Source organism: Pseudorasbora parva, chromosome 8 (assembly GCF_024679245.1).
Source record: "Pseudorasbora parva isolate DD20220531a chromosome 8, ASM2467924v1, whole genome shotgun sequence".
NCBI classification, from domain to species: domain Eukaryota; kingdom Metazoa; phylum Chordata; class Actinopteri; order Cypriniformes; family Gobionidae; genus Pseudorasbora; species Pseudorasbora parva.
Window position 1 is genome coordinate 44,387,340 of NC_090179.1, and position 14,239 is coordinate 44,401,578.

At 40.1% G+C, this 14,239-nt stretch overlaps 1 protein-coding gene across 3 annotated transcripts in view; it reads left to right on the forward strand.

Moving 5' to 3' along the window:
- The window catches only part of clcn2c (chloride channel 2c), a 143,748-nt gene that overhangs the window by 37,098 nt on the left and 92,411 nt on the right, over positions 1-14,239 (forward strand). For all 3 annotated transcript variants that reach the window (XM_067451413.1, XM_067451415.1, XM_067451414.1), the window contains exon 2: positions 1,330-1,483. In XM_067451413.1, coding sequence (XP_067307514.1) covers positions 1,330-1,483 — 154 coding nt within the window. The remainder of the gene's footprint in view (positions 1-1,329; positions 1,484-14,239) is intronic.

The following is a 14,239-nucleotide window of genomic DNA, read 5'->3' on the forward strand; positions in this document are numbered from 1 at the left end:
CTGTATTTTTGATCAAATAAATGGTGATCAGAAGAAACTTTAGGGCTGATGATAACCTTTTAGAGACCAGCTTCTATCCTCCAAACATCAGCCTCCACCTTATAAACTGGTTTGAGCTGGTCTTTTCAAGGGCAGGGAATTCTGGGAAAAAGCTTCCTGTCTCCTTTATGGAATGCTGACAGAGCAACACACACACACACACACACACACACACACACACACACACACACACACACACACACACACACACACACACACAGAGTGCAGGGTTGGTAAGTTTATCAGGTGTCATTAAAGCACCTGAACTGAAACAAAGAGGTGAAATTAGTGTGGAAATGCTTGGAGGGAAGTTGTGTTTCTAACAGATACGAGTGTGTGTGTGTGTGTGTGTTGGGCACAAAAGAACGTTACTGAAGAAGACTAATATGATAACTGTCCTTTGACCTTTGGCCTTTTGGGTGTGTGTGGAAAATTAGAGCCATAGAGAAAGAAACTGCACGAAAGACACAAAATCAAAAATCTGCAGAACAAAGTTTGCGCAAGCATTTTTTCCATTACTCTATAAATATATAAATAATCGTGATTAATCACATCCAAAATAAGTTTTACATAATGTGTGTGTACGTTGCATAATTATTATTATTATGTATATATAAATACGCACACACGCATGTATATATTTTATTATATTTATAGATAATACAAATTATTTACAGTGTATTTACAGTATAAACAAATGTTTCTTAATTTTTATTTCATATTTACATTTATTTTGATTTGGTTTAATCACAATGGTTTGACAGACCAAGAAAAAAAAAACTGCATATACTGTGTGTGTAAATATATTATATATATATATATATATATATATATATATATATATATATATATATATATATATATATATATATATATATATATATATATATATATATATATATATATTATAAAAAAAAAATAATATATAAAATATTGTATGTGTATGTATGTATAATTACAAGTAAATTATGAAAAAATATAAAAATACATAAAATAATTTTACATATATACACGTGTGTGTGTGTGTGTGTGTGTGTATATAAAGGGGACCAACACAATATTAGGTCATAATGTTTATATATAATATAAGTGTGTGTGTGTGTATAATGTATTATTTATTGCATATATTTAAATATTTAGATTATATATTGTTGTGTATATGATTATATGTATAAATAAGTTATATTATATTTATATATATATATATATATATATATATATATATATATATATATATATATATAATACCATGTGCATGTATATGAGTTAATAGTGTGTGTCTGTGTGTAGATGTATGGCCGCTACACTCAGGAACTGGGTGTGTATGCGAAGGAAGAGGCGGCCCGAATCCGAGAGGACAGTCGCCAGCGCCGCTCCATCTCGGACCGCAGCCCGTCGCTCAAACTCCTGGAGTACGAGAAGGGCCGATGTGTCAAGTGTCGAAGTAAGTGTCGTCACGGTGATGATTTATAACCGCGCCTGTTACTATAGCACTATTGCTATTTTTACATTTACTGTTAGTATTTTTAAAGGAAGTGTGTGTAAGATTGTGGCCAAAACTGGTACTGCAATCCCTTTCAGATGACTGTAGAGCGGTGTATCCCCCTCCCCCTGACTCGAGGTTGCCAGATTGGCTGAACAAATCAGTCTCCATTGACTCTATATTGCGTGAAGCGGCTTACTTGTTATTTCTGACTTATAACAAAAAAACCAAACAATGTCGAAAAGCTTAACAAGTCTTAAAGTCAGAATAGTGACAGGTGCTTCTTGGCTAGGTTTGATGGCTCTTCATCAGTTTTATAAGCAAAGTACTTACAAATTTCACTTTTACTCCTCTCTTTATTAATTCGTTTTGGGCATCTTGAGTGAGATTCGACTGCTTTATCCATTTTGTTAGTTTATGTTGTTGTCACATTTGCCGGTTGTTTCGGGATCAGTTTGGGCAGCGCGCTGCCATCTAGCGGTGAACTTCGGAACAGCAGCATATACCGAAATGTACCAAATCATGATATCGTACCGTTTTAAATAAAATATATACCGGTATTTTTCCAGTACCGGTATACTGGAAAAATATCAAGCGCATCCCTACACTTGGATATTTTACATAAGGTTTACAGCACACGTGGGCATACTGAGACATACTGACGGTCAGGATCCCAAAACTGACCCACTCTTCCTGCTAAAGCTTCATGTCTTATTGACCTTATCCACTTTTGTCTCCTTAAACGCTCGTTTTTTTGGGTCGACAGCTTTAAAAAAAACTTTATGTGTTTTTTAGGTTGTTTGCTGCACACCTTGTCACATATCAGCTTTTAGACATTGTTCTGATTCTTGTAATAAGTCTGAAATGAAAAGGAGGCCGTCTCACGCAATACACTCTTTACTAAATACACTAAATACTAGGGATGCACCGATCCGATACTCGGGATCGGTATCGGCTCCGATCTGCCATTATTTGCTGGATCGGGTATCGGACAGACAGGACCGATCCAAATTCGATACTCATACTGTGCGCATAATATTGTGTTATTGTTAAGCCCCAGTGCCCCACAAAAGGCACAAAAACCTTATAAAGCATCAACGATTCGTGCACTATATTGTAAGTGTTCTGAAGCCATTCCGTCGTTTAACGCGAGTACAGATTAGTTCACGTCAGTGCTTCCCTCCACTGCGGCTGTCAGTCACTCTCCATTCAGCTTTAAACTGTCGCGTTCGGTTACGACACTCAACACGATGAAACTTTCCAAGATTATTTATTGTTTCTGTTATTATGCTTGATCTGTAGATAACGCTCTAACGTTATGGTTCCCCCCAAAAAATGGCTATCTGCTGGCGTTTATTGCTGTAAACCGTGTTACTTTCTACCGGGTGTCAGTTAGATCACAACACTGGACTAGTTGTTATATTTTTTTTCACACACAGTAACTGAAATGTTAAACTGTTAAAATAAACGGCTTATAAGAATACTGCATAGATACACGACGCGTCTATATCTTGTTTTAAACTTCTCGATGCGGACGGAGCGCGGCACGCTGTGAGCGTCTATGGCTGTGAGCATGTGACTCCGTGTTGCTTCAAGCGCATCATCCTGCGCACGGGATGTGCATAAGCGCTTTGTGCCGCTCTGTATTATGCTACTGTTGCGCTATGAAAGCCTTATTAATAGCCTTTCCTGTTCTGCTCTATCTATATGTTGCTGCCTCGTTAAAAATATGCACTATACATTTAAAATAAATGCAATTTCTTAGTATATAGGCCCTATTTCTATAAATATATTTACTTGTTTTTCATGAATATATTTTGTGTAACATATTTTACTAGATTTACAGCTACAGTTATTCACTTTTGTGGTTTCCTTTATTTTTTCCCAACTAAATGTTTAGATTTTATACGATTATTGTGCACTCGTGATTTTATAACTTTTGCTGCTGTATTATTCACTAATCTAATTTATTCAATTCTACACACTAAGGCTTAGAACTTCTACATAGACAAAACTGCATTGGTATCGGATCGGTTTAGTATTGGTATCGGCCGATACTCAACATTTTTAATGCACTCTGTCTCTATAGCATCGGTCATTCAGCTGATCGTGTCCAGCAGACACTCGGGATGTCTAAATAATTACTCCAGGGCCCGTATTTATCAAGCATCTTAGAATTACTCACAAGAAAACTGCTAAGAATTGACTTATGTGTAAAACCATTCTTGGCTCAAAGCTGCACTTAAAAGTTAGTTGTTTAGCATCCCAATCATACTTTAAGTAACGTGCTGGACTAAATTACTAAACTAAACTAAACTACACTGTACATTTTTTTTTGTTGGTTTAACTTAAAAAGTAAGTAACCTGGTTGCCTTAAAATTGAGTTTATTGAAATTAACAATTTGAGTTGATACAATGAAGGAAATTTGTTTAATAAATAGAAACTCAAAATATTATTGTATGTGAACCACATAAACAATGTGCTAAATCATGAAAATAGCACAATTTGGCTGCGTCATCACAAAAAAAACCCACAATTACCCAATATGCTTACAAAATCTTTTAATAATATTTTAATAAATGTTGTCGAATCTCAAAAATGTTAATTGTATTAACTCAAATTTTTAATTTCAATGAACTCAATTTTAAGGCAACCAGGTAACCTTTTTTCCTGATTTTCCTGAAAAAATTATTTTTTACAGTGTACTAGTTTAGGACTAAATTAAAGAGTCAGTCTTCGAGTTGATTCACGACACTTTGCTGTGCCACAAACAGGATTTTGGATGATGTCATAGGCATGAACCAATCACTGAAAAGATGTCCTTATTGAAGAATAGTCTCTGATAAATCACATTGAATGGTGAAATTCCTACACTGTAAAAAAATTGTTGGTTTAACTTTAAAAAAGTAAGTAACCTGGTTACCTTAATTTTGAGTTCAAGGAGTTTCTCTAAATTAATCATTTAGAGAGAGTTAATCGTCCTAACTCTCGTCCCGGAGTTGGGACGATTCTAAGGACCCACGCACTTTTGGGGCCCCCAGAGATCGGTTTTATTAGTAGTAACATTACCAGTAGTAATGTAATATAAATTGTAAATGTATAATCTACCAGAGTAGCCTACAATCACGGAGTGAGATCAGGGCCCGTATTTATCAAGCATCTTAGAATTACTCACAAGAAAACTGCTAAGAATTGACTTTGTAGTATTTTTGCAGTAAAATATCCAAAAACCACTAGGCCAGTGTTATATATTTTGTTCAGTTGAGTACTTACAATATCCCAAATGTTTCCAAATATTTGTAAATTGTGAGAAAATTGCTTTTTTAACTAAAGACCGGGACGTGTCAGCATAGCGTCTGAGGGAGTCGCCTGTCAATCGCGTCATATCTGCGCTACCCTCGGTTTTATTCTGCAGAAGCGCTTTACTCTTAGCATGGGCGTCGGGAGCAAATAAAAAGTGGGTGGGTCAGTAGCGACTAAGGCATCATATGATAGGCGGGGAAATTGTTTTGCGGAGGGTCTGGGGGTTCTCTCCCAGAAAAAAAAAAGATTTCATAGATGTGATTTCCTGCATTATGGTGCGTTGGAGGCCATATCCCTTTCCTATACCAAAAAAGACCTCAAACCAGTCAATACCAATAGTCTAATAAAACGACTATATTCATTTAACTGCCATAGACATCAACAGTTTCACAGATAATGATAATGAACAAGTTGCATGTTTTTTGTGCTCCGTGTCCAGACAGAAAAAGTGCCGTTTACTAAACGATTGATTGGGCCAGACAAAATTACAGAAATCACTGAGTTATTTATTGTGACTATAGTGTAGTGGTAAGACGCATGGCATCAAGTTTTGACGCATATTGCGAGCATAGGTTCAAATCCGCCTTTTGCCACACTCCCTTTCCCCATCACATATCAGATCGGAAAGGTAGGCTATTTATTTTCAATAAAAAAATAGAAAATATTAGAAAAGGGGAACTAAAGCGTTTAACATGTGTTTAATAATAAGTTTCTTAATACGTTTCTCGGTTAAGGGGTAGTCAATGTAAGCAGACGTGCTGAATTAGAGACGATAAAAGTGAGTGGGTCCAACATCATTGGTCTTAAAAAGTGGGTGGGTCTTGTCCCACACACACACAATGGTTCCGACGCCCATGACTCTTAGCAGTGTGAACATGTCACAGCAGCGCCGAGTGAACGCACAGAGTAACGTCATAACATCATTTTAAACACACTTAAATGTATCTAATATGATAAACAGAGCTGCTTTACCTCATAATCATAACCGGTAACGCGTCAATACTGCAGGCGTCCGGCGACTGTGTCCCGTCCCGTCATAATAAAAGTCCTGGTACTCGTGAGCCGTGTGTGTGTAACAATCGCTCCAGCGGCCGTGCTCAGCTCCTCAACACTCGGTCCTGCTCTGCTTCACTACAGTAACGTTACTTGGAAAATGTAGTGAGCTAAGCTACCAGTTACTCTACATTAAATTAAGCTCCACTACACTGAAGCTAACCCCCCGGGAAATGTAGCAAGCTAAGCTACAGCAACTCCACAAAAGTAGTTTACTACATCTAAGCTACTTTTAATTATTTAATTTTATATTGAACCCACTTCACTCCAATCAATGCTATTTCAGTGATCAATAAAAGTCAAGCATATAGACACATTTTTTTTAGTTATTCATAAAACTGTCCGAAATCAATTCGGCATGTGATCCATACTATTAACAAAACCAGTGGCCTGTTGCACAAAACTAGGATAAGGGATTAAGCCGGGATATCTTGGGGATCTTGTCATTTTTATGCAAAATTTAGTACACAGCTGTCATGTAAACATACCCTGAAGGCAACTCATACCAAGAAACGATAATGAAAGATAACTGTATATTAGTGGATAAATTGAGCCAGGATCACCAAAATATCCCAGCTTAATCCCTTATCCTAGTATTGTGCAATAGGCCCCTGGTGTCGAGAGTGTGTGTGTGTTCATCTGTAGGTGTATGATATGCATACACAACTGTGTGTTTGCATTTATGCTCAATTTAGACTTGGGCACTTTTGCAGGACAAACTGTAAGTTAATTTACAACTCAACTTGTACAAAAAAAGTCCAGTCCAGAAAGTACAGTAGCAAAATAATTAAGACCTGCTCCAAACAGTACCAACATGGCAAAGAACAAAACATGTTTTGTGTGTGTGTGTGTGTGTGTGTTCTATCTCCCACACACATGAAACAAGTTTCATTCATTCATTCATTCATTCATTCATTCATTCACATCAAGAGGTGGCCAGGCTGGACCCCGATACTTTTGAATAAACACCTCTTGTTAAGAGACACAATAGATTTTAAAACTTTTGCCGTTTCTCTTTTGTCACCGCGCGGACGATGCGCGTCCAACAGCGAATTGAGCGCTTGAAAAAAAACAGGCAACTAGATTGCGAATGTGAATGCGCCTATCCCGTCATTACACGCTCACTGCCAAATGAGTGCTTTGAAAGGCTCGCGCGCGCATCTGCGCGAGGCAGAAAGGAACGTAGAAAATGAAGTATATCCGTGTTCTTATCAGTTGTGTTTCCAATTTGAGCTCGATCCTCAGAAATGCTTGGGAAAATGTAACGTTAGCTTGTGTGGACGCTACCACACTACTTGATCAACAGAAGAGCTTCGCTACTGAAAAGCTATTTCACTGAGAAAACAGCGACGCTACCACCACGCTACTGAAAAATGTAGTTAAGCTATTAGCATCACTATTTGTAGCGACGCTACTGCCCAACACTGCCAAGATGCTGCGCTCACACTTGGCGTCATCAAACTACACCTTTGTTTAGAATAGCGCCCTCCAGTGGACGGAAAGTTGCAAAGTGCACCTTTAAGAGTAAAAAAATGATTGGCTCAACGCTGCGCTTAAAAGTTTGTTATCCAGCATCCCAATCACACTTTAAGTAAAGTGGAGGACTAAATCTTAAGTGTCAGTCTTAGAGTTTATTTATGAAATTTTGCTGTGCCACAAACAGGATTTTGGATGATGTCATAGGCATGAACCAATCACTGAACAGATGTCCTTATTGAAGAATAGTCTCACTTTGAATGGTGAAGTTCCTAAGAGGAGTTTACATCCAACACACATTTGACAATAAAGAGTTTTCAAGAGAATACATTATAATACACACATTTGAAATGAAAGATAAACATGTTTTCATCCATGTCTTAATTATACGTTTTAAACTGGTGTGCTGTTAACTGACCTGCCTATATATAGCCTAGATTTTGTTATATATATATATACACACACACACAATCAGCCACCATGGAGTCCAAAATAAAACCGAACTGGCAGGAGGAAGAAGCGATCGCCACTGCTTGCTGAATTACTCAAACAGCGTTTTTTATTTATTTATAAAACCCAACATTTGATAACTTGCTTTTCTACTTAAGTTTGACAGTAGGAGTAAATGTCATGAGTTCTCAGCACTTAGGACTAAAATGGCACTTTAAGACGCTTGATAAATACGGGCCCTGGCCTCGGGAAATCTGTGATCTGTGCTTTCCTCTCAGGACAAAACGAGCAGCGGCATGATCTGAGCACATGAGAGAAGGCTGTGTGTGTGTGTGTGTGTGTGTGTGTTGCCTCGTTTACTGGAGTGTTTCGTTTGAATATTTTGCCCTCTACTGGACACACACACCTTTTACACTTTATCAGCTTGTCCTTCACTGGTTTAAAATCAAATCTGTCCTTTCGTGCATTCAATTCAATTATTATAAATGTAATGTATTTTTGCCGTTTCCAAAAATCCATTGCAGTTGTTTTATTGCATTTTAAACAATGCTTATTAAATCATTTGTTCACAATATTTTTTACGTTACATAGTTACACAACTTTAAATAGTTAATTAATGTGTATCTCCATTGGGAATAAATAATAATAAATAGACACTTCTCTAATGGAATGAGTTTTATTTTGTATGCAAATAAGTTAATAAAGCTGGACTTGGGTTGTTGTCGGTGGCTGTAGTGCCAGTGTTTGTCCTGATGGGGGCGGTGTTACTCCACTGAGATTCATGCTGAGGTCTGATCTCTCTCTCTCTGTGTGTGTGTGTGTGTGTGTGTGTGTGTGTGTGTGTGTGTGTGTGTGTGTGTGTGTGTGTACGACCAGAGCGTCCGATCGCCCGATGTCAGGTTCAGTGTTTATCTGAGGGAGGAGATTCACTTTCTGTGGTGTTCAATATAAGAGTCCAATCCAATAATGAGATCATGCATTAAACATTGACACACACACACACACACACACACACACACACACACACACACACACACACACACACACACACACTCTCAAACACTCTCTCTCAAACACACACTCACAGAAAACACACACACACACACGTTAGGTTTTTGTGTAATGTGGGGACTTTTCATAGGCGTAATGGTTTTTATAGTGTACAAACCGTATTTTCTACACACACACACACACACGCACACACACACACACTGCCCCTACCCCTCACACACACACAAACACACACTGCCCCTACCCATCACACACACTGCCCCTTAACCTACCCATCACACACACACACACACACACACACACACACACACACACACACACACACACACACACACACTGCCCCTACCCATCACACACACACAAACACACACTGCCCCTACCCATCACACACACTGCCCCTTCCCCTCACACACACACAAACACACACTGCCCCTACCCATCACACACACTGCCCCTTAACCTACCCAACACACACACACACACACACACACACACACACACACACACACACACACACACACACTGCCCCTACCCATCACACACACACACACACACACACACACACACACACACACACACTGCCCCTACCCATCACACACACACAAACACACACTGCCCCTACCCATCACACACACTGCCCCTTAACCTACCCATCACACACACACACACACACACACACACACACACTGCCCCTACCCATCACACACACACAAACAAACACACACTTCCCCCGACCCATCACACACACTGCCCCTAAACCTACCCATCACATACACACAAACAAACACACACTGCCCCTACCCATCACACACACACACAAACAAACACACACTGCCCCTACCCATCACACACACACACAAACAAACACACACTGCCCCTACCCATCACACACACACACAAACAAACACACACTGCCCCTACCCATCACACACACACACAAACAAACACACACTGCCCCTACCCATAACACACACACAAACAAACACACACTGCCCCTACCCATCACACACACACAAACAAACACACACTGCCCCTACCCATCACACACACACAAACAAACACACACTGCCCCTACCCATCACACACACTGCCCCTAAACCTACCCATCACACACACACAAACAAACACACACTGCCCCTACCCATCACACACACTGCCCCTAAACCTACCCATCACACACACACAAACAAACACACACTGCCCCTACCCATCACACACACTGCCCCTAAACCTACCATCACACACACACACACACACACACACACACACACACACACACACACACACACACACACACACACACACACACACACACACACACACACACACACACACACACACACACACACACACACACACACACGAAAGATTCTGCATTTTAGCATTATTCAAAAAAACAATTTAGTATGTTTATGAATCCATTTACATCGTGAGGACCGCTGGTTGGTGATCTCAGGTTTATATTACAACGTGGGGCCATTTGGTCTAATGTTAACAAGTACACACACACACACTTTTCCTGTAACATATGTGATGTCAGCAGGAGATCTGTGTCGTGTCACAGGTCACCATGGTTACAGGTTGCCTCTCCTCAGGTGGATGGATGACCGGTTTGTTGGTGTCATGGTAACAGTGAAGCGTTAAATAGATTAAATTGTCACTTTCTGTGACATCATCACTACAGAAAACGATCTGCTCCAAACGTCACCATGACAACCTCAGAGACAACCGGCCTCGTTTCTCCACTGACCCGCTTCTTTTGCTCACTTCTCATTTACTCTGTCAAACGTCCTGTGAAAGACATTTAGTGTGTGTGTGTGTGTAAAAATAAGATTGTGTCTGTGAGAGTATGAGTAAAAGTGTGTGCCAGAGAGTGTGTGCCTGAGAGAGTATGATTGTGTGTGTACGAATACAAGTGAGTGTGTGTGTGTGTGTGTGTGTGTGTGTGTCTGTGAGAGTATGAGTAAAAGTGTGTGCCAGAGAGTGTGTGCGCCTGAGAGAGTGTGTGCCTGAGAGAGTATGATTGTGTGTGTACGAATACAAGTGAGTGTGTGTGTGTGTGTCTGAGAGTATGAGTGACAGTGTGTGCGCCCGAGAGAGTGTGTGCCTGAGAGAGTATGATTGTGTGTGTACGAATACAAGTGAGTGTGTGTGTGTGTGTCTGTGAGAGTATGAGTAAAAGTGTGTGCCAGAGAGTGTGTGCGCCTGAGAGAGTGTGTGCCTGAGAGAGTATGATTGTGTGTGTACGAATACGAGTGAGTGAGTGAGTGAGTGAGTGAGTGAGTGAGTGAGTGAGTGAGTGAGTGAGTGAGTGAGTGAGTGTGTGAGTGAGTGTGTGAGTGTGTGAGTGTGTGAGTGTGTGAGTGTGTGAGTGAGTGAGTGAGTGAGTGAGTGAGTGAGTGAGTGAGTGAGTGAGTGAGTGAGTGAGTGAGTGAGTGAGTGAGTGAGTGAGTGAGTGAGTGAGTAATACTGTAATACTTATAAATAATACTGTATTAGTCCTGGTGGCCGTTAAGAGTTGCTATGGCTACAGTTAACACACTCCAGCTGCTGGAGAAAACAGCGTTGACATTTTTGGTGCGGCAGACAAACTGCGCGTCACAAAATGATTGCGATTGAAAGTCATCACATGTAAACACCAGATCGGTTTAGATAACGTCTCATGTAAACAGTTCACTAAATCTTTCAATCGGTACACACACAAATGATTACTGTCCTTCACTGATTTTGGAGGAGCAGTCGCGCGCAGTCCTACATCACCGGACTAATTTGCCTAATCTTCTCGGAACTTTATCGCGGTCGAAACGCAGACAGCTGCAGGTCTGGGGGGGAGAAAAGTTCCTGTAAAAAAGTTCCTGGTACAAATTGTTCCGGGTAATTTTGGTGGAAACGGGGCTTATGATTGCGTGTGTACGAATACGAGTGTGTGTGTGTGTGTGTCTGTGAGTATGATAGTGTATGTACGAATACGAGTGTGTGTGTCTGTGAGTATGATAGTGTGTGTACGAATACGAGTGAGTGAGTGAGTGAGTGAGTGAGTGAGTGAGTGAGTGAGTGAGTGAGTGAGTGAGTGAGTGAGTGAGTGAGTGAGTGAGTGAGTGAGTGAGTGAGTGAGTGAGTGAGTGAGTGAGTGAGTGTGTGTCTGTGAGAGTATGAGTAAAAGTGTGTGCCAGAGAGTGTGTGCGCCTGAGAGAGTATGATTGTGTGTGTACAAATACAAGTGAGTGTGAGTGAGAGAGTGAGAGTGAGAGTGAGTGTGAGTGTGAGAGTGAGAGTGAGTGAGAGAGTGAGTGAGTGAGTGAGTGAGAGAGTGAGAGTGAGAGTGAGTGAGAGAGTGAGAGTGAGAGTGAGTGTGAGTGTGAGAGTGAGAGTGAGTGTGAGTGTGAGAGTGTCTCTGTATACGTGCGCCTGTGAGTGTGTGTGCGCCTGACTGTGTTTCCTGAGTGAGTGAGTCTGAGTGTGTCTGTGAGAGTATGATTGCGTGTGTACGAATACGAGTGTGTGTGTGTGTGTCTGTGAGTATGATAGTGTATGTACGAATACGAGTGTGTGTGTCTGTGAGTATGATAGTGTGTGTACGAATACAAGTGAGTAAGTCTGAGAGTGTGTGTGTGTGTGTGTGTGTGTGTACACGAATAAGAGTAAGTTTCTGTATGGGTGAGTGTGTGTGTGCACGGGTACGAATACGAGTGAGTGTGTGTGTGTGTGCGTGTGTGTGTTGATGTTATCAGTGGCGTAGCGTCTGGGCATGCAGTATGCGTGCAAATGGGCCCGGGCCGCCCATGGGGAACCTTTAATTAAAACGAGGGAATTTATTTTTAATTCATGGCCACAATAAATGTATATACGTGTGTATGTATGCATGTCATGTGTAGTGTTTTCTTGTGTGTGTTTATGTTTTTCACCGCGGGTGCTGTAGAACTCGCTCGCTCATTTTTATATGACGCTGCATCGCCAGTTGTTGGGTAGTGTGTGTGTTTTTACGGTGAGCCGCTGCCACATAGGCTACATATTTTTTCCAATCAATTATGTCGTAATAAGGAGATATTGTGTTTTATTTTTATGTATTAAATATACAGGAAATTGGTTGATTAACCATTGATCATCATCAAAATAATAATACAATTTATTAAAAAAATGAAATTAACTTTAAAGAAAGACTTTATACAAAACAAAACTCAGTTTTAAAATCATGTCTGTCTTCCAGACATTTGAGCATCTGGGGATGTAGCCTTACTCATTCTGCTCACTTTTCACAATCAATGAATGAAATAAAAATATATATATATATTAGGGGTGGGAATTTTTTACCATCTCACGATTCAGTTCGATTCCGATTATTGAGGCCACGATTCGATTCATTATCGATTCAAAACGATTTGATTTTGAAAATATCAAAATTAAATCCGCACCCGCCCAGACCCGTTAATATTTGGCCCGTTACCCGACCAGAGCCCGCGATCAGTGTGTGTGTCTGTGTGTCTGTGTGCATTTAAATTCCTATATATATGTGTCAAAAATCATATGAAAGAAAGACATTAGACCTCTTTATTTGAGAGATAGACTGATCCTGTTTAATGTATTCATGAGACAGAATGTTTGTTTTTTTCATCACGCTGTACTTTCTGTAGATCTGCAAATAGATTCTGGCATGAGTTTGTGTGTGTGTTTGTTAATAACAAGCTGATCTGTTCTCTAATCTCTAAAATGTGCCTTTTGCCAACTCTCAAACACACACACACACTCTCTCTCTCTCTCGCGCTCCCCCCCCCCCCCCCCCTCCCTCATGTTTTGGCTCATTTTCTCTGGTAATTTCTCTGGTTTCTCCTCCACCAACACACTCTTCCTCAAACTGTCTATGATTTGTTCTCAGGGTTTCCATATGCCCTGGAATCATCTCGGCCGGACTTTTTTTCTGGTAAAAATACAATTTAAATAAAAAAATAATAATTTGTTGTTCATTAACTCATGACTATTAATGTATGTACTTAATACGAACTAAACACTCATCAATAAAACGGCGTCAGCCTCTCTTTGATCCGCTGGTGAACTAATTATTTCATGTGTTATATGTGCTCAGTGTGCTAGTGTGAACTTAACCTGATGATTACAGCGTAAAAAACACACACTCACACACACACACGTAGCGACACCGATGGCCATGTTGCTCATGATTTGTTCTTCACTTAGAAGTTAAAAGATGTTTGAAACACCTTTGCAGCGATTATACTGTTAGCGAACACGGCTGAGAGCGACGGTTAGCACATATTTACAGCACTTATTTACATATTCATCTGTGTAAATAACTATCGACGGTTAGATGAAAATGTAAATGTGCTGTGCTTTCCTCTCAATAACGAAACAAAAAGACAAGAAAAATGAGAAAGCATCTGATCATAGTGATGTGGATGCAATTCACTGGC